Genomic DNA, 21,159 nt, shown 5'->3' with positions numbered 1-21,159 from the left:
AAGAGAAATGTCAGACAAACATGTCTCTAGGTAGCAAGGCAGTAGTCTTAAACACAAAATTTAGGGTCAAATGTTCCCTTGCCTAGGAGCACCTGTATGAAAGATCTTAAAGTATTTGCGTAAATGGGTGTAAATTGCTTGAATCTGAGAAGAATCTGAGATACTTTTTCTTTCACGCACAATTGTTTAGGGAAAAATCGGCAAATATACAGTATGTATTGGTATGTCTAAGTACAAAAACCCAAAGAGGATCATCACCAATAAAACCCATCTGTGAAGCTTTCTATGGGACAAGATTTCCTAAAATGGTTGTAAAGCTTTGTTTTTTTATTAAGAAAACAAACATGTCCACCACCAATGATCTTGGCTCCTCCTCTTCTGCATGTGCCATCATAGGAAGCCACTTCCTACGGTGGCACACGTGCGGGCTCGCTCCTGAGGCAGGCTGTGTGCATCTATAGGCACACACAGCGCCGCTTGGCCCTACCCCCAGCTCTCTCCCCACAGTATTTAATTGACAACAGCAGGAGTCAATGGCTCCCGCTGCTGTCTCTGAGCCTGTGAGAGAGGAGAAAGAGAACCAGCATTGCTGCAGATGGGCACATTGCTAGATCGATACAGGACTCAAGTAAATATTTAGGGAGCGGTGTGGGGTGAACAACTAGTGGAAGGTTTTTTTTACCCTAAAGTGTTACTAAACCCAGTACCTGCATTCACTATATCTGGTCTCTCACAATACACATAATATGGAAATGCAGTTATTTTACTAAATATAAACTGCTAAATACCTTTTCTCATCAGCAGTATATAGCAGTCTTATGACTTCTATCAGTGTCTGTATAAAGCTTGCAGGAGGAGCTTTCATTCTACTCTGACTGTCCTATGAGACTTCAGGACCCCTGACCCTCTGTCTGGACAGTACTGATTGGCCCTGTGATGATCACATGCATCCTTCCAAGAAAAAAAAAAAAAAAAAACTCTATAGCAATACACACTAAACTGAGCATGTACAGAGTGCCCCCAAGGCTCTGTACTGTCCAGAGATGGATAAGGGGACCGTGAAAGAAGGGGAGGATCAGAGAATACAGGATCAAACAGCCCTTTTACTCAAAGTGGAGGATTAACCCCTTAGATTCCACAGTGAGTATAACAAGCTTGCTTTACTGCATATACAGGCTGATTTTACTGTTGTTCTTCATGATGCTCTCTGCGCTTTAAACGGACCTCTGAGACTATCACAGTGCAGGTGCATTTATACGGAGACTTGATTACACACAGGTGGATTCTATATCATTAGTCCTTTAGGTTAACATTGGATCATTCAGAGATCCTCACTGAACTTCTGGAGAGAGTTTGCTGCACTGAAAGTAAGGGGGTGAATAATTTTGCACACCCAATGTTTCAGTTTTTTTATTTGTTAAAAAGGTTTGAAATATCCAATAAATTTCGTTTCCACTTCATGATTGTGTCCCACTTGTTGTTGATTCTTCTCAAAAAATTACAGTTTTATATCTTTATGTTTGAAGCCTGAAATGTGGCAAAAGTTCGAAAAGTTCAAGGGGGCCGAATACTTTCGCAATGCACTGTATGTACTCTAACTGTATTTACTCTTATTAATACATGTTTTTTCATATCTGTCTGGAGTTCAGCATGAAGCCGTGCTACAAAGTACAATATACAACGTACCTGGAACCTTGTTATCTGATTTTTATTGTACAACGTATATTTTGAACATGTATTTTTAAATTGGCAAGGAAAAATAAGAACTGTGTGAAATCTTACTATGGGTCCCCAAATTTACTGCACCCACAATCTATTCAACATTTTGCTGCTTATCTTTTATTTAAATAATCAACTGCAAGAATGCCTAATGAAAGCATCTCATTAATTAGAGCTGCGCGATTCTGGATAAAAGACGAGGATCACAATTTTTTTTGCTTAGAAGATTATTAATCTCTCACGATTCTGAAGAACTTTTTTATTTTAAAGATTTACAACCCCTGAACGCTAGGTTATGAAACAAGATGGCAATAAAATAAGACATAATACCTTTTGCTTCAATCAAACAAGATGGCAATAAAATAAGACATAATACTCTTTGCTTCAATCAAATTTAAAGAAACATAATGAAAAATAATGTAATGAGTAAAGAAATAAAAAAATTACTTCGTTTTCTGCTTTTTTCAATGTGAAAGGTGTAAATATACGTTAAAGGTGTAAAAATATTAAAGAACAAAGCAAACAAAAAAAAAAAAGTTTTAATTCTCTATAGTTTATAAAGATAGACGTAAATGAAAAAAAAAGGGAGACAAATAATAATTAAATGGAAAAGCAGAATAAGGGGGGTTAATAAGGGCGATTAGAGTAAATTAAGGGTTAATAAGGGGTTAAACAGAGAAACAATTTAACTACTTCAGCCCCAGAAGGTTTTACCCCCTTCCTGACCAGGCCCTATTTTGCGATTCGGCACTGTGTTACTTTAACGGACAATTGCACTGTTGTGCGATGCTGTACCCAAACAAAATGTACGTCCTTTTTTCCCCACAAATAGAGCTTTCTTTTGGTGGTATTTGATCACCTGTGCGATTTTTATTTCTTGCGCTATACACAAAAAAATAGCGACAATTCTGAAAAAAAAAAAAATTTTCACATTCTGCTATAGAACATTCTCCCCCCCCCCCCCCCCTCCCCAAAATGTAAAAATCTAATTTTTTTAACATTTTAGGCCAATTTGTTTTCTGCTACATATTTTTGGTTAAAAAAAAAAAAAAATCGCAATCAGCGTATTTTAATTGGTTTTCACAAAAGTTATCGCGTCTACTAACTACGGGAAAGATTTATGCATTTTTATTTTTTTATTTTTTTTACTAGTAATGGGGTAGTAATGGTGGCGATTTGCAATTTTTGCGGGACTGCGACATTGTGGCAGACAGATCGGACCCCTAACTGACATTTTTGACACTTTTGGGAGTACCAGTGACATTACAACAGTAATCAGTGCTAAAAATATGCACTGTTACTGTAATAATGACACTGGCAGGGAAGGGATTAACCCTGTGGGTGGTCAAAGGGGTTAATGTATGCCTATATGCTTACTGTGTGTGTGTGTGTGGGGGGGGGGGGGGTTCTGTGACAGACAGATCGCAGTTTCAGCTTAGCTGAAACTGATAATCTGTCCCTGCCTGACTCACAGAAGATCCACCTGCTTAGTTTACATAAGCAGGCGGGTCTTCTCTCCGTTTACCGGACGATCGGGGGTCTCCTCCCGTTGCTGGGCTCCCGCTGTGTCTAAACATCACATGCACTCCATGACTGGACGCAGGGGAGTCACACTGCAGCAGAAATATTACTGTGGGCAGTCGGCAAGCGGTTAATAAAAACCTCCAAAAAAATTTTTTTTTTTACATGACAACGTTGAATTAAATGGACTTCATTTGCAGACCAAAGATCATCCATTTGATCTGTAAATGAATAAACAGATAGACAGATAAGAAGATACAATGTTTCTTTTTATCTGTCTCTTTTTTATTTGTCTGATAGCTGTGAGCAGGGGAACTTCTCTGCACTTTTTACATGAATCCTGGAAATCCTGGAAGATTGTGTGGGGTTGAATAAGGATCGCGATCTTTAAACGATTAATCGTGCAGCTCTACCATTAACACATTGTTATTGCAATGTTATAGTTACAAAAAAAAAAAAATTATATATATTTATATATATATATATATATATATATATATATATATATATATATATATATATATATATATATATATATATAGATAGATAGATAGATACACACACACACCACTTACCAAACAAACGTTGGTGAAATAGGAACTTTCCGGCAACAAGGCCAACAATGATGGCAATAAGCCAAAGAAGGACTTTTAAAAAGTTCCAAGCTCCTCCCGGATATTTGGTCATTATAAATGAGAAGCAGTTCCCTACAACAATGACATTGGCTTCCGTCTGGCTGTGAGACACTGGATCCTCGGCAAATATTAAAAAATTGAAAAACGTCACCAGATAAGCGATTACTATGCGTGACCATGGATGCTGGAAGTAGTAACGGAAATCTCTACCCATCCTCGTGATCTTCTGTAACATCCTAATAAAACAGGAAAGTAATTTCTTCAGTATGTATTCATTTCAATTAGAGAAGCACACACACACACACACACACACACTGGAAATGATTCTGAACTATACAGTACACGTCCTGTTTTAAAAGCAGTGACACAGATTACTTATTTTGTCTTTCTTCACTAGAGGTATCAAAAATAGACGATAATCTCTTCAGGGAAGGAATTAGCTGTTCCCAAATGTAATGTGATCATGAACCTTGTTAATATATTTATTCAAGAGGACAAGCCTTTTTCTAAAAATCCCATGATCACACACCCACACACACACACACAGAAGTCAGTGCACTTAGAGCAAAGTACTAAAAGGTTCTGTGCTGCATACCGTGTTGACTCAAAATCCTGGGGTCTGGACTCAGAGTAAGATCGCAAACTTATGGCGCTTTTCCACTGCATGGAACCGCATGGTACGGTGTAGGAATGGTTCGGTACGGTACGGCGGCGCTTTTCCACTACATGGAACCGAATGGTATGGCTCGCTACCACCTCAGTTGTGGTCCCAAGAGGGCCGTACCTGTACCATATCCCACAATCCTTTGCATGCAGCCTTGACTGTTTGTCACTACTAGCCACTGATTGGTCAGAGAATCGTTGTTTCCCACCCACTTACTTTAGTGGAAAAGCAAACCGTAGCAAACCATACCGAACTGTTCCAACACCGTACCATGCGGCACCATGCAGTGTAAAACCAAACCGGGCCAAGCAGGGCCAAGCCGGGCCAAGTGGAGCCGAGCCGGTACTTGCAGTGGAAAAGTGCCATTAGTGAAAGTTTGAGTGCTCAATCTGAACCCCAGTGAAGTCAATGGGAGCCAAATGTTATAAACAGTAATGGCCATTTCCTAAGTTAATAGGTAAGGGATTGTCAAACAAATTCCTACTAATCACAAAGCATTCCTGGTCTGCCCCTGCACAGCCAGCTTGGGGTGACAGCTGGGGAGATGCTCAATTGAGAGGTGATTATCACGAAATTGAGACGAGAGACCCCCAGAACTGTTTTCCAATTACCATACTTGTGATCTATGCCAGCATGATTGACTCTGATCTGAGTCCCCACACTCCAGGAAGTGCAATCTCTCTATGGGAGGTGGATGTTTGGGTGGTGGAATACACAAATTGTGACTGTCATCTTTCATAACCACTGTGATTGCAACGGGACTCCTATTTCTTCCCTTTTTTTATTTGAGTCTTTTATCTATTACATGAGTTGGACTACAATATATACTTTTTGATTATTTTGCACATTGCACTTTATCAATATTTTGCAATTTATATGTGTGGGGGGCACTAAGTGTTCACATTATAGCTTTTTTTTTTAGCGCTGCACTGTTATAATATTGTCAAACAAATGGCATGAGGTCTGGGCACTGCCCTGGCACTGTCCTGGAGAACATGTACCAAAGACCCAAATAATTTGAAATGTTTAGTTTGGTGGGGAGCAGTGATTTTATTAATGCTTAAAGGGCAATGTTAAAAATGCAAAATTCCTTTAAATAACATGCCTGGGGGATGCCCTAAACCTGCCTGTGAAGCGGCACATCTCTATGATGTAGATAGCATACTACATTAACTGCATTGATATTTACAAAGAAAACAATGCTGTTGAAATTGCCAATAAATGACAGCTCCTTCTATTTGATAACAAAGTGGCCAAGGATTCCTTTCATCTATCTCAGACCCTTATCCTAGGTTAGGGTCTGGTATAGATGTTAAAGGGCTTCCCCCAAAAAAAATGTATATCAGTCGCTTATCCTTGATCACTCTATGCAAAAAAAAAAAAAAAAAGCCTGGTGTTCCCTCCCACCATTTCCTTTCCTCTGGCTTTGGTATGAAATGTAATGGAGAACCCTATACAAAAACTAGAAAAATAAGCATGCCCCTTGGAAATTCATACCAGACCCTTATCCATTAGCATGTAACCTGGCAGGCCAGAAAAAGGAGAAAGGGGGACAAGTGTAACTGCTCCCCCAACCTATACCAGGCAACACCACGTTGATGGGGAAAAGGGTTTCTTCCCCATAACTGCTCACCATGAAAGGTTAAGTTCATATGTGATACCCTGCCCCTTCTTATATTCCACAGCAGGGACCAGAAGCCGTTATTCACAGTGAGAAGTCATCAGGAGTGGAACTTGTTGGCAGATTTCTTTTTCCGGCAGGCTGGCAGATGTTGTTCATTGTGGTTGACATGGCTCTGCATCCTTAGATGACATGACTGAGGATGGAGTTACATCAAGGGAATTTTTTTTTTTAAATAAGGGACTAGTCAAAAATGTGTCTCGATTTACTATTTACAATTTTTTTGTGAATGAGTAGGAGTGGTATACACCCTTTGTTATTTCATGTGGGAGGGGATCAGTATCTCGGGTTCCTCTTATTTTTAATTGGGGTTTTCAGATCCCAAAAGCCCCCCTCCCGCAGAACCCCACAACCACCAGGGTTGTTGAGGAGAAGCCCATGTTCTAATTAACATGAAGACGAGGTGCTTTGCAAGGGGGGGTTCCCCCTGGCAAGATACCCTCCCCATGTTTAGGGCATGTGGCCTGGCATGGTTCTGGAGGGGAGCAGGGCATGAGTTTCCCCTTTAAATCCATACCAGATCTTTCAGAGGAACCCCATGTAATTTCTTCATTTTTTTTTCTACACAGCTGGCAGGTGAATGGGCCAGGCTGGGATATGTAACTGGTTGTTAGGATGCCGGTGTACACTGGCTCCATAATGATCAGGAGCCTTGGACAAGAAACTGTTATATTTATCAGCAGTAATAACACTAAAAATAATCTAAATGTTTGACTTCTAACTACAGCAAAAAAGTTTGGTAATAACTAAATTTTAGCAGGTCAAAAATTTGGTGAGCAGGCAAACTAAATAGATTTTTGGCCAAGCCGAACCTCCATACAGCTGAAACTTGGTCAGAACCAGAGTTTTGACAGAAACAGATGCTTATACTTACTCAGGATGAAGGCTCCCAAATTGCTGAGGAAGTTGCATCAATCTAGATTCGGGCTTCATAAAGTTGAGTTTAGGAGCTTTTGCCGTTTTTTTTGGCAAAGCTCCTAAACGCAGCTTCATAAAAGCCTATGTGTCCATGTACACATAGGCTTTTAAGATCGCTTAGGAGCTACCTCCCCTAACCTCCTTCTTCTGAACACGGAAGAATCGTGTTCAGGAAGGATAGGAACATTGTGACCGCAATACGCTAGTTTTGCATTTTCCCACATCAAAGTAGTTCAAGTGTACATAAAGCCTAACCTGAAAGTATATTCTTTGCTATACACTCTCAAACCTGTTGGTTAACAAGGCTTTTGTAAAGGTTTTAACTGCGAAACCCCTATACTATAGGATATGGTCAAAAGATTGAAGGAAACTTTGGATGTCAGGTTTTAAAATCAATGTTAGAGTAGCTATTACAATTCTTTGCTGAACAGTAGCATGCACACTAGAGTGCTCATGTGGCAGCCTTTGTAAGGAGCTACATATGACTGAATACATTTTTGTTTAAGACATGAGCATAGCACCTTTGTTTATTTTCCATTTTCTGATATCTGAGACCAATGACATTTTCCTGGCACCAGTGATAACCCATGCCATTCTATTTTTTACACTTCTGGGGTCTCAGATCTATACAATGCAGTCTGCGATCATGAATGCATTTTTATTTACTAAGCAATTAGGTAATTGTGCTATCCATGGAGCCTATTTCATGATCTGTAAGGGGTTACACAGTGGTTACACCTAAGTGTCTATAGGATGTGAGGTAGAGGGGGGCCCTTGTCAGGCATTTTCAGTGCTAGCCCCAAAATGCAGAGGAGATAAGGGTTTACTGAGTTGAATTGCTCTGCTTATGTCTGACACTACATTGCACTAATATAAACATGGCAAACAGCATCTGAGTTTCGCTAGGCAATCACCTGAATGGCTCCCTCTGGGAACAACAGCAAGACATCTTGAGCACAAGCTGAAACAGCAGGGGAGTTGGATGCCCTTTGCATTCCACATCCTTGTAAATATAGCCTTTTCCTTCCTAATACAAATGTTATTGGTAAATGTATTTTTAGCGATAATAAAAGAATGCCCAAGGTAAAGTGTACCACTGGCTAAAATGTCTCTTTTCTAGGCTCTGATAGTGTGGGTATTGGTTAAATCTTAACTCCAAGTAGATATAAAAGACAAATAATGAAGCAGTAATACATCAATAAAACTATTTTTAAATGTAATCAGTGCAAATGCCTGACCTGCCATCACCCTACTTAAGTCCCTCCCTGTATATCAGAGCTTAGAGAGGATGAGGGAGAAGCAGCACAAGGAGCCAATATGGTCTTTTGCAGTACAAGGAGCATGCTAATAGGAAAAGAGAGCAAAGTAACAAAAATATGAGCTTATTTGAGTGCTGCTTCTTTTTTTACCTGTCCAGGAACTAGGCAGAGGTGGGGTGAGGACCTGTAAGTTAAAGTGAAATTGCAAAAAAAGATCAAGTCCCCTCAGGCAGAGGAGTGCTGTGCATCTGAGTTTGGCAAATTTCAGGACTGAATGGACAGAAACATAAAACATTTTTGGCAGACAAAACAGATCTCATCTATGTATTTCATCATCTGTTTTTATAGCCGTTTGCCTAGAAATCCACTTTGAAAACCCTTGCCAGTTGTTTTTTTATTTGTCCCTTTCCCATTGGGAGAATTTCCCTTCACTCTTTTTAAGCCTTTGGCCTGTAGATATAACAGGAAGGGACAGAAAATCTCTCCAAAGTAAGAAAATGCCCCTCTTATATAGTAATTATGGTAACAGGTGTCCCCATTGGAAGATTTAGGATTTCCATCACTCTCTGTCCCAGTGACAGTAATCACCATGACAAATAGAGAAGGTTGCTCTAGTCTATCCAGAGGGATTACAAATAGCAATAAAACCATTGAAGGGAATGGAGTGGGATACTCCAAACAGAACTACGTGCAAAGTGAGGACAGTAAACTGCCCTCTGTAGAACAGTAAGCAAAGTCCTTGTAAAAGCAAACTGTGGACTTGTTGTTGTAGTAGTAACTAAAGGCACAGAAGCCTCCTCATTTGAGCAATTAAAGCCGAGTCCCTTATAAAGAGTTAGACAGAGCTCTTCAGGACACCTGCAGATATCCCCTTTACACACACAACTGACTCTAGCACCAGAGGGGTGGCAGCATAGTCTCTTAGATCTCTCACAGCAGTCTGTACTCACAAATGTCCTTGGAAAGTTGGTTGCCTCCTTCCAACATCTATGTGACACCTTTTTTTCCTGTGATACCAGACTAGATCTTGAGGTGACAGCCCCCTCACTTCAGCAAGTGGACTTCAAAGGCCTCAGCATCTTGCATGTACTTGACAGGATAGCCAAAATTGGCAAGCAGCCCCTTTTAATCTGTAGTTCTCTCCTACCGGAAAAGATCTGGAAGCTCTGTGTTTCAGAGTATTTATATAGACTTCCAGCAGCCATCTGGGCCACCCTCCCAGTGATCAGCCAGGGCTGTATAAATATGCATGCTTCCCATTTGCCTTGCTCCACACCTATGTTCCAGAGAGATCCACAATTCTCTAAAAAGCAGAGAGAGCAATCAAACCTGCAGCAGGTGTGTTAGAGATTCTGTATATAGCCCTACAGAACACACAAAAAGTGCACAGTCCACATGGGCTATGTCTATGTCCCTGCTTTTGAAACTAATCTTTTGTCAGTGAAGAAACTCACAAAAACAAAGCAATATAGTGACCTTCCAAGATGACAGTTGAACCATCACAAAAGGGGATATTTTACTTGCAAAGTCTAAAATTACAGATAACTGTATCAGCTGAACTGCATTTACACATGGTACAGATGACTTGCGTACAGAAGTCCTGATATAATAAAGAAATTAGCTGAGAATAACTATGCAAGTGGAATAAAGATTAGTCCAAGTGATCAAACAATAAAATGCACCAGCTGAAAAAAAAAAAAAGGAAAAAAATACAAAAATAGCCTTTCCAAAGCAGCTTAACAGCAGACCTAAGAAACCTCTGGACCTATTTTATTTAGATATTTGCGGACCAATGGAAAAATTGACTCCAGGAAAGAGGGATTTTTTATCATTAATAGAGGATTACTCCAGGTATACTACAGGTGTACTTTATCTGTTACAGAACAAAAGTGAAGTACCAGAGAAACTTGAACAGTATTTGGCTCAAGTAAGCAAAACATTTGGCAAAATGGTGATTGTATTGCGCACAGGCAATGGAACTGAATACATAGGTGATAACACAGGTGATTCTCAGAAAGTATGGCATAATATTTCAAACTATTGTACCATAAAACCCAGAACAAAAACGGGGTTGCAGAAAGAATAAACTGTACTCTATGTGAGAGTGGAAGAACTGTGCTGTGTGATGCAAATATGCCAAGCACATACTGGGGCGGGGGGGGGGGGGACACAATTATGACCACATGCCATCTCCAAAATTGAATCAACTGAGAAAACTCCATATAAACTCCATATATACTGTGGAATGACAAAGCTCTGAAATTGAGCCATCTAAAACATTTATGGAAGCAAAGCCTATGTGCACATCCCAAAAGGAAAACTTTCAAAATGGGATGCATGCGCAAAGGAAAGTGTACTTGTGGGGTACATTAAATCTCAAAAAGGATCCAGAATTCTATACCAAGACACAAACAAGGTAACTATCCATAGAGGTGTACTTGTCTATGAAACTTCTGAGTTCAAATACTCACAAGCTAACACAAACACGTTAGAATTAGGGCAATTTTACCAGTGTCACATGAAGATAAGCAACAAAGTGACTCAGGAAATAGAAATTAAATCAGACAATCCAATTGCGGGTAATGATAGCCAGGTCACAAGAGGCTTCAATCAGGAAATCCACCAGAAGCATTCATGGCATCCCAGCCAAATGTTTGTCCTATGTTGCTCACATACCAATAAACCAGAGCCAGATTCATGGGATGAGATGCAAAGACTTTCAACTCATGAGAAACTAAAGTGGATCACAGCATTTGACAAAACCGCTTAAAAGAAACAGATTGATAGAACTGAGACACGAAAAAAGGACTAATATAAGGAGTAGGTGTTCAGTGGGGGTGTTGTATTTTGAGCAATAACTACTGTACATCAGTATTTAGAAGATATATATCCTTCAACCAGTAGATGGTAGTGTTTTCAAGTTTGTAGCTGCATCTGTGGTAATACTCTGTCTTTTTCCTGAATTTAAAAAAAAATGTCTGTTTCCTGTCTGCAGTTAACAGTTAAGCCCCCATGGACTGTGCATTGTTTGTCTGTACTGTAGTTTACAAATGCAGATACCCTTTATTTGAGTGTCATTAAATTAACACTGACACTCCTGCTGATCTCAACTGCAGTGCGCTTTGAACAGAGTGCAGGAACTGCACACGGAACGTGGGTTTCCTACACTGCATTCCTTAAGGAAATTAAGCATGAGAATGCTGGGAGAAAAGATGCCCACATAATAGTGCTTAAAGGTCTTCTGCTCAGTCTGAAAACTGATCACCTGATTCCTTATTTCCCATCTGACCATTCACTGACTGCAAAGTATAAATGAGTATAAATCCAAGTACAGTCCATAAGGAAAGTTTGGCAGGAGACATCTTACAAAATTCCCACACATTGGTATGCCACCCCCGAGAAACTACATAGATGGTTCCCACAAACTTCAAACAGGTGCTGGAGGAGTCAAAAAACTAAAGGCACACTTCTACACATCTGGTAGCAATGTCCCTTAATCTCCCCTTTCTGGGATCAGATCTGTGATTTGATATCCAAAATAACTGAAACTAGTCTGAATTTAGATGCAGCATGCCCTCTACTACACATTTCTTTCCTTCCCTCTAAAATCTATAAACATTCTTTAATGAAACATCTACTATTCGCAGCCAAATCCCCTATCCCTAAATTACGGAGCTCCTTCGGTCAGTAGACAATATACACCATATAAAAGAAACGGTGGCTATGACACATGTGCGATTGCATAAATATAATAAAACCTGTAATACCTGGTTTATCTTTTCCCACTCTGAGAAGTTCAAAAAGTTCAAAAAAATCGTTAGGTACCTGAGAAACAACTTACTGTCTCTTGTGATGATCCCAACCCCATTGGTAATTAAAGTGTCTAAAATATCACTAACTCCTCACTTTGAATGGATTTCTCCTTGTATCTGATTGATTCATTGTTTTTGGACCCATCTTGCTGTTCATATACTGTTACCTTATAAGTATACATTCATGCGATGCTAGCTCTATAAATCAAAGATGTCCTTTTTCCTATATTTGATATTTTGATTATTATGCCCTACAGTATCTCATTTGGTTTTATTTTACCATTGTAAAATCGCACTGTATATATTTCATTATTTTATTGAACTGCTTTCTACAATCCCATCTAGGGGATCTATAAGGTTTTTTCCTCCTTTGTAATGTCAATTATTTTTTATTTACCAATAAAATCTTGTATTGAAAAAAAAAAGGGAAAGTTTTGGAAGCAATGGCCCGTACACACGATCAAAAAAAAAAATCGGACGACAGAACAGAGTGGATACAAATCGATCATTTTGTTTTAAAAAAAATCAGTTTTTTTTTTTATTTAAAATTGGGGGACTTTGATTTTTATCAAATTTATTTTGATAAAATGCTTTTGGAGTAAAAATCTATCTTAAGATAGTTTTATGTTTAGGATAGATTAATAATTTAGTATATTCAGCATGAAATGGAGCTTAGTTATTCTGTGTATATATATATACATACATACATTCTGCATATAGGTATATTCTGCAATATTTACGTTTTTGGTAAACTCATTAAATGAATCCAAGCTCTGCAAGCTCTGCAAGCTAACATGCACTGCATTAATGCATTCACACAATTTAACACTAACTACCAGCAAGAATGATTTCTTACATTTAAAGAGCACCTATCATTTCAGATCCATCATGACAGCTCCTGTTAGCGGGCATCCACTCACCGGCTGCCGCCACGTTTCTCACCTTGTTGTGTCACTGCCGCATCACCATACGTCCCATTAAAGTGAAAGGGACTGTCAGGGAGTCAACAGCAGGGCAGAGGAGGAGCCGCAGCGGGACAGAGATGACAGTCGCAAATTATAATTTAAAATTGAGTTGATTTATATCAAGCCTTTTTACTAGCGATATAAATCGTGATTTAAATCAACTTGATTTAAATCAAATCCACCCTGCGACAGATTGTCTGTTTTTTTTTTGCATGCTATTTGCATAATGAAAATGGAGAGGCTACTAAAGTTAGGGAAAATTCTCGTACGATGGAATGAAAAGTCAGGAGTGATGTACTGTGCTGTAGTGTATTTGTATTGTATTTTTGGATGACAATTGTACTGATTAAAAGAAAATCATATGATCTGGTATCGAACAAGAAAGGTTTTGTGCTTGTCCCATTGGATAATACTGGATGAACTGTTGTGATCGGCTCTCTAAAGCTCTGTACTGACGATCCGATTATCGTAGGATCGCTTTGAAAGCGGTACTTTTTGTCCGGTTTTCGGATCGTGTCTATGAGCTATAAGTGCCCTTTTACATGTGCTTTCTGCCCGGGGCACTTCGCTTTGCTCAACGGGGATAGGCAGATCGACAGGTCCGATGACAGGTCAGTCTCCGCTTACTTTGCAGAGACAGACCTGTCAGATCCCCGCTGTCCTCTATGGGAGATCGGATGAAAACAGACCGCCTGTCCATTTTTATCCGAACCTATCCGATCTGATCCTCCAGATGGATGGAAAATAGGGTTTCTGTCTGGATTTCACGGACAGGATCGGATCGGATAGCAGTGGGTGTCAGTGGACATGTCACCACTGACATCCGCTGCTCCATAGGGGTGCATGGAGTATCCGATCAGGTCCGTCTGAAAAACTTACAGGCGGACGGATCGGAAAGCCTGTGTGAAAGGGGCCTAAGGAGGAGCTCCATTAATCAGCAGACAGCTGCCCTTGATTGGGGAAAGAAATGTTCATGATCTGGTCAAAGCAGAAGTAACCAGTCATTCGTCACTTCAGTACCCTTGGTGTGACTCGTCCTCGTTTGCTGGTTCTTCAATCATACCAGGTGGTGATCCATTGACTAATAAACTCTTCCGTATTCTCCCCAATTTTCTATTTTGTCCAAACATACCTTATGCAGACCTTTCTCCTAGGATTGGGCCCCTTCTGTGTTTTATATCAGATTGCCGTATGATTGGCTGCATCCCAGATTTTAAATTTGGCCTCTGCGTTTGACTATTTTTATATGCTGGCACCCATGAGCCATACAGAACGCTGATTACACAGAGCACTGACATCGCAGTTCCAGGATTTATTTGGAACCAAAACGTGTTATACCTGTTTTGTGAAATCACACACCTGTGTCTTCACCGCAAACTGCTAAACTAGTGAATGACACTTGTAACAAGTGTCATAACAGGGTGTGTGTATATAGAAAGTCTGTGTTTATTTTAACTTGAGAAACATTTTACAGTGTAAACTGCATGGATATTTGTGTTTGTTTTTTTTGTTTTTTTTTGTTATGCAATAAAACATCATTTTAGGAGTTTTCCCTAAGGCTACGTTCACATCTTGGCGTTGCTATTACAGGCGTTTTTATGGGCGTTTTTGCAGGCGTTTTTATGGGCGTTTTTGCAGGCGTTTTACAGGCGTTTTTAGATTGAATAGAGACCAATGGAAAACGCCTGTAATCTGCCCAAAATGAAGCTCATGTACTTTTTTGAGGCTCCATTCACACCTGGGCGTTTTCAGCTCCAAAAAACGCTCAAAAAAAACGTTTCCAAAACGCCCAACAAGTAAAACCCCATTCATTTAAATGGCCCCTGTTCACATCTGAGCGTTTTAACGCCTGAAGCAAAACGCCCAACGCTCAAAAAAGTACATGAGCTTCTTTTTGGGCAGATTACAGGCGTTTTCCATTGGTCTCTAGTCAATCTAAAAACGCCTGCACAAAAAACGCCTGTAAAACGCCTGCAAAAACGCCCATAAAAAACCCCTGAAAAAAACGCCTGAAAAAACGCCTGAAACAAAAACGCCCAGATGTGAATGGAGCCTCAGCGTTGGGCTTTTTGCTCACAGCGTCAAAACGCTCAGATGTGAACAGGGGCCATTGAAATGAATAGGATTTGTCTTGTTGGGCGTTTTGAGAGCTGATCCTAGAGCAGAAAAACATGTGAACGGACCCTAAGATTCCACTCCAAGCACCCCACATATGCATTGTTAACATAGGCTGGGCACTACAAGAAGGCTGCAAACTACAATGGTGACAGGCAAAGTGTAGCTACCTAAAGTAAGTATACTGTAACTGCACTGATTATATTTATATGGCTCATTGCTCTTCATTCTCTTTACAAATAAGGCTGGCCATACACTATACAATCTCTGTACAATCTACTTTAGATGTACCAAACTATCTAATATGAGGACAATCCATTAAAAATGTCCCTTGTGCTACTTAAAGCGGTTCTGTCCTCACCTGAGCTGGCTCTTCGGGCATCTTTGCATCCAGGCGCCAACATGTTTATTTCGGGAAGCTGGTTGTGACTGCTTGCAGCTTCAGATCTCGTTCACATTGGAGTCATTTGTCATGCGATTTGACAGGTCAGATCGCATGACAAGTCGCTGCCTTCTGTCGGCAATAGCACGACTAAATCGGTGCGATTCCGACTTTGTCAATTTTGAGGTGCAACTTCAATAGACAACTGTGCATGAAGCTCCACAGATGTCTTTCAAATCGCACACGAAGTCACGCTGAAATGCTTTAAAATCATGCGATTTCAGATGAAGATGCACAATTTCAAAGCCGATGATTTTCAAAGAGACAGTGAGGGATAAGAGAAACACTGGAATATTAGACAGTACCAATTTGCAAGGGTGGAGGAATAAATCAGATCTAACGTTGGGTGCCCTACGTGTGTGGATGTTGCTGCATTACGTAAAACTATTAGGTTGTTGTTTGCATTTTACAGGGTACCTTAAGATTGTGCATCATTTTAAAGGGTGCCTTGACTCAAAAAAGGTTGAGAAACACTGCTTTAGTGCCGGTTCACATTAGTGTGATCACAGAGATCGCATTTAATTCGGAGCGCACTGCTCCTAAAATTACATCTCTGTGCGGTGCAAATTCAGCCATACAGTTTGTGTGGCTGAATTCACACCGCAATCGCACCCAACACGCACAGGACCCTTTTTTTGGTCCGCAGCAGAATCGGATCGCATGGTGGTTCACACTAGTGCGATCCAATTCTGTGCGAACTTTCAGATCGCACTGCGATCTGATCTGGGGGTGTCGTTAACTTTTAATTGACACCCCCAGCGTATCGCATATGGCAGTGTGAACTGCCAGGGGTGCGAATGCGATGCGAGAACACGCTGTTTATTCGCAGCGTTCCCGCGTCGCAGAAATGTGAACCGGCACTTAATGTGATTGCAAAGGTTTGTTTGTTTTTTTTTTTTAAATAACAAACATGTTATGAATGACATAATATAAATATGTGCTGCGCAAACTTGTGTAGCTTATATTAATAATAAATTAAACGAATAATGAATTTGTAGTAAAAAACTTGTATCACTCTGTGTAGAAAAGATATAAATGCCTGTGACCTCGCACTTAGGCCCCTTTCACACGAGCGATCCGATTAGATCCGCCTGTCAGTTTTTTAGGCGGATCTGATCGGATCCCCCATGCATCCCTATGGGGTAGCAGATGTCAGAGGAGACATGTCCGCTGACATCCGCTGCCCACCGCATCCGATCCTGTCTGTGAAATCCGGACGGATGGAAACCCTATTTTCCATCTGTCCAGAGGGATCGGATCGGATGAGAGCGGACAGGTGGTCTGCTCTCATCTGATTCCCCCATAGAGATGCATGGGGCATCGACACCTCCCTCTCCGCACACAGAGCAGAGAGGGAGATGTCACCTTCCTGCTCAGCGGGGATCTGTGTTTACGATCCCCTGCTGAGCAGCACGGATCCACCTACGGAGGCGGACCGTGTGAAAGAGCCCTTAAGCTTGGTCAGTAATGGCCTTGTGCTCAATCCAATAGACAGTGGCGGCTGGTGCTCAAAATTTTTGGGGGGGCGCAAACAGAAAAAATCCAATAGGCATTGCTTTGTGGCAAAAAACGCAGCAAAAAATTGCATGACTTTGAGGTCACAAAAGTGTGAAAGGGGCCTTCAGTAATCAAAGTATAGTGTGCCCCCATTCAATGCAGAGTAATTACAGCGTGCCCCCATTCAATGCAGAGTTACTACAGCGTGCCCCCATTCAATGCAGAGTTACTACAGCGTGCCCCCATTCAATGCAGAGCTACTACAGCGTGCCCCCATTCAATGCAGAGTTACTACAGCGTGCCTCCATTCAATGCAGAGTTACTACAGCGTGCCCCCATTCAATGCAGAGTTACTACAGCGTGCCCCCATTCAATGCAGAGTTACTACAGCGTGCCCCCATTCAATGCAGAGTTACTACATTGTGCCCCCATTCAATGCAGAGTTACTACAGCATGCCCCCATTCAATGCAGAGTTACTACAGCGTGCCCCCATTCAATGCAGAGTTACTACAGCGTGCCCCCATTCAATGCAGAGTTACCACAGCATGCCCCCATTCAATGCAGAGTTACCACAGCATGCCCCCATTCAATGCAGTGACCAGCATTCCCCCCATCAATGCAGTGACCAGCGTGCCGTGCCTCCATCAATGCAGTGACCAGCGTGCCGTGCCTCCATCAATGCAGTGACCAGCGTGCCGTGCCCCCATCAATGCAGTGACCAGCGTGCCGTGCCCCCATCAATGCAGTGACCAGCTTGCCGTGCCCCCTTTAATGCAGTGACCAGCTTGCCGTGCCCCCTTCAATGCAGTGACCGTATCGGACGCGCTTCCTGATTGGCCAGGAGGAGGATCCGTGTGACAATAGCAAATTTTCATTCGCTATTGTCACACAATGGGTGGGCTCGGGGCGCACTGCTCTGAGCCCCGGCTCCACCCTTTGCATCACCCTATTAGAGACTCTGGCTCTAATCAGGTGATTTATAAAAAAAAAAAAAACATTAAGCTCCATGCGTCTGGCGCCCTGCATGCAGATTTGGGGGCCAGACGCATGGATGGGGGGGCGGCCCTCAATACACCAGCCGCCACTGCCAATAGATATGGATGCGGGGTTGCATTTTCAATGCCGTCGGGGTGCTCCTATCCCTCACGGATGGCTCACATGGATAGGAAGAGAGATATACATGGTACATTACTGACCAAGCTTAAGTGCGAGGTCACAGGCATAAAGGTGAGGCACCCACCTGAAGGGGGGGGGGTGCACAGAGATTGGAGGTGAAATCAAGTTTGCTCACAAACCATATTTGAGCACTGGTGATTGGGATTTAATCTCCATACAGAGGAGCATACTTTGGACACTTACAATTTGGATTCCAGGTATAAGGAATTGGACACTAATTTACTACATCACTTTGCATGGTTTATATGTGTTTGAATGTTCATTGTATGGTTATATTGCATATATAGAATTATTAATTGTGTTTAAATTGGATTAAATCAGTCCACAACTGTTGATATATACACATATATATATTTTTTCTACAGAGTTCTAAGAGTTTCTAAGAGTGATACAAATTTTTCAATATAAATTCATTATTTGTTTAAATAATTTATTATTAATCTAAGCTACACAAGTTTGCGCAGCACATATTTATATTATTTCATTCACAACACACTCACAACAAGGGAGTGATCAGTGCTAGCGGCATCCTAAAATGTACACCACCATAGATTGCTCGCAGTCCCATTTAAATTGTTAACAAACATGTTATATTTACCTGCTCTGTGCAAGGTTTTGCACAGAGCAGCCCCGATCCTCCTCTTCTGGGGTGCCCCAGCGGCACTCTTGGCTCCTCCACTTCATCGGGTGCCCCCACAGAAAGTCGCTTTCCATAGGGGCACCCATGCGGGTGCGCTCACAAGTCCCGCTGCTGCATCTATTGACACAGACAGCGGGACTCGGCCCCGCCTCCAACATCATTGGATCTGATTGACAGCAGCGGGGGGCCAACGGCTCCTGTTGCTATCAATCTATCCAATGAGGACCCAAGACAACGGCTGGAACTGCTGGGCTCATGCACATCGCTGGAACGTTCGGGTTCAGGGGGAATACAGCTGCAACCAATAAGGTTTTTCACCCTAATGCATAAATATAAAAAAACCTTGAGACTTTAAAACTCCTTTAACTTATGCTAGATGAGATTGTGCAATCAGGTTGTACAGTGTATGGTCAGCTGTCACCGTAATGTTTATTGGTGGATATGGATGAAGGGTGCTGACACCTTGATCTGTGTCACTTCCATGGAGAACAGGCTGTGCCCAGGTGACAGAGGATCCTGTGTCATCCACCCCGGTACAGCCTTCCTCTGTATACAGATCTGTGATCCCGGAGGGCACCACTTACCAGCTATTCATGAATGTAGCCCGAGAGGTGACCGCTTCCAGGGCACAGCTTCAGCTTCCAGGAATCAGACCACGCCCTCCTCTGAGCTGTCAGCGCCGTCCAGTCCGGGGGCAGACATGTCACCGCCTGTCATCGGGGATCGGACAGACACGAGAGCATCAGCACATCGGCATCATAGCACTGACACAATCCCTTTAAATGACGTCATGGCAACTCAACAATCGCTGCACGTGGGAGGGATGTCATCGCAATGGAGTTCATCGGAATGGAGCCTGCATCGTTTCTACCACTGACTGTCCTCTGCATATGTCATGTGTTCCAGTAGCTTCTAGAAACTGATCTGTACGGGAGTTAGTATTCAAATCAGGCTTGGCTAGGGGAGATCTCAGATGGTGGTCTAACTGAACTGGGGGTGCTGCAGGGAGAAGAATGGGGGGGATTTGTTGATGAAGGGTAGTGATACCAATAGTCCTGCTGAACTAAGGGCTTCTCTACACGAGCGGTGGTCTCTGAAGAGTGAGCTGCATTCAGATCGCTCTTCAGAGTATTTGACAGGCAGTGAGCAGTTGTTGTATTGTCTCTGCACCACCTGCTTGTTGATCACTGCACTCATGTGCCGTATCTGCTTATATGCAGAGTGATAGGCGCATCTGCTTATATGCAGAGTGACAGGGGGTTCAATTCTGGCTTTATGGCTGCAGATTGTGTACACCACCAGCCAGTGCCACTGCAGCTAAAGCAGGGAGCAGTTGGGGGGGTGGTACGAGCATGGCTCAGCAAGGACATTTTACTGCCCCTCAACTAGTGACAGGTTTGGGTTATTTGGGCCATCAGATAATTAGAAAAAGGAAAGTTTCGGGAACTTCAAGATCTATCTTTATGCCAGCTTGGCATGATGCAGTTACCCATATCTTATATCTGGAGGGCTTCTGGGAGGTGACAATCACTGTAGTAGTCGGGGCTACATACAGTGATTGCTGCAAACTGCCTGCTCAAGGACATTGAAAACAGAGGGTGACAATCTGCACATTGAAAACGGGGCCACAATCTGCACATTGAAAACAGGGGATCACAATCTGCACATTGAAAACAAACAGGGGGTCACAATCTGCAAATTGAAAACAGAGGGTCACAATCTGCACATTGAAAATGGGGTCACAATCTGCACATTGGAAACACGGGGTCACAATCTGCACATTGAAAACAGAGGATCACAATCTGCACATTGAAAACAGGGGATCACAATCTGCACATTGAAAACAAACTGAGGGTCACAATCTGCACATTGAAAACAGGGGGTCACAATCTGCACTTTGAAAATGGAGTCACAATCTGCACATGGAAAACAGGGGGTCACAATCTGCACATTGAAAACAGGGGGTCACAATTTGCACATTGAAAATGGGGTCACAATCTGCACATGGAAAACAGAGGGTCACAACCTGCACATTGAAAACAGGGGGGTCACAATCTGCACATTGAAAACAAACAGGGGGTCACAATCTGCACATTGAAAATGGGGTCACAACC

General features: G+C 41.9%; 1 protein-coding gene across 1 annotated transcript in view; it reads right to left on the bottom strand.

Annotated features, from left to right (window-relative positions):
• Positions 1–19,694, bottom strand: part of TMEM117 (transmembrane protein 117) — a 404,157-nt gene extending 384,463 nt beyond the window's left edge. Inside the window, exons 1-2 of the mRNA XM_082255317.1 lie at positions 19,630–19,694; positions 3,816–4,111 (exon numbers count right to left, since the gene is read on the bottom strand). Coding sequence (XP_082111443.1) covers positions 3,816–4,111; positions 19,630–19,640 — 307 coding nt within the window. The 5' untranslated portion in view covers positions 19,641–19,694. The remainder of the gene's footprint in view (positions 1–3,815; positions 4,112–19,629) is intronic.
• Between the last annotated feature and the right edge of the window lie 1,465 nt (positions 19,695–21,159).

This window comes from Pelophylax lessonae, assembly GCF_965119305.1.
Source record: "Pelophylax lessonae genome assembly, chromosome: 4".
In the NCBI taxonomy this organism is placed as follows: domain Eukaryota; kingdom Metazoa; phylum Chordata; class Amphibia; order Anura; family Ranidae; genus Pelophylax; species Pelophylax lessonae.
This window is presented reverse-complemented; position numbering and strand designations above follow the sequence as displayed.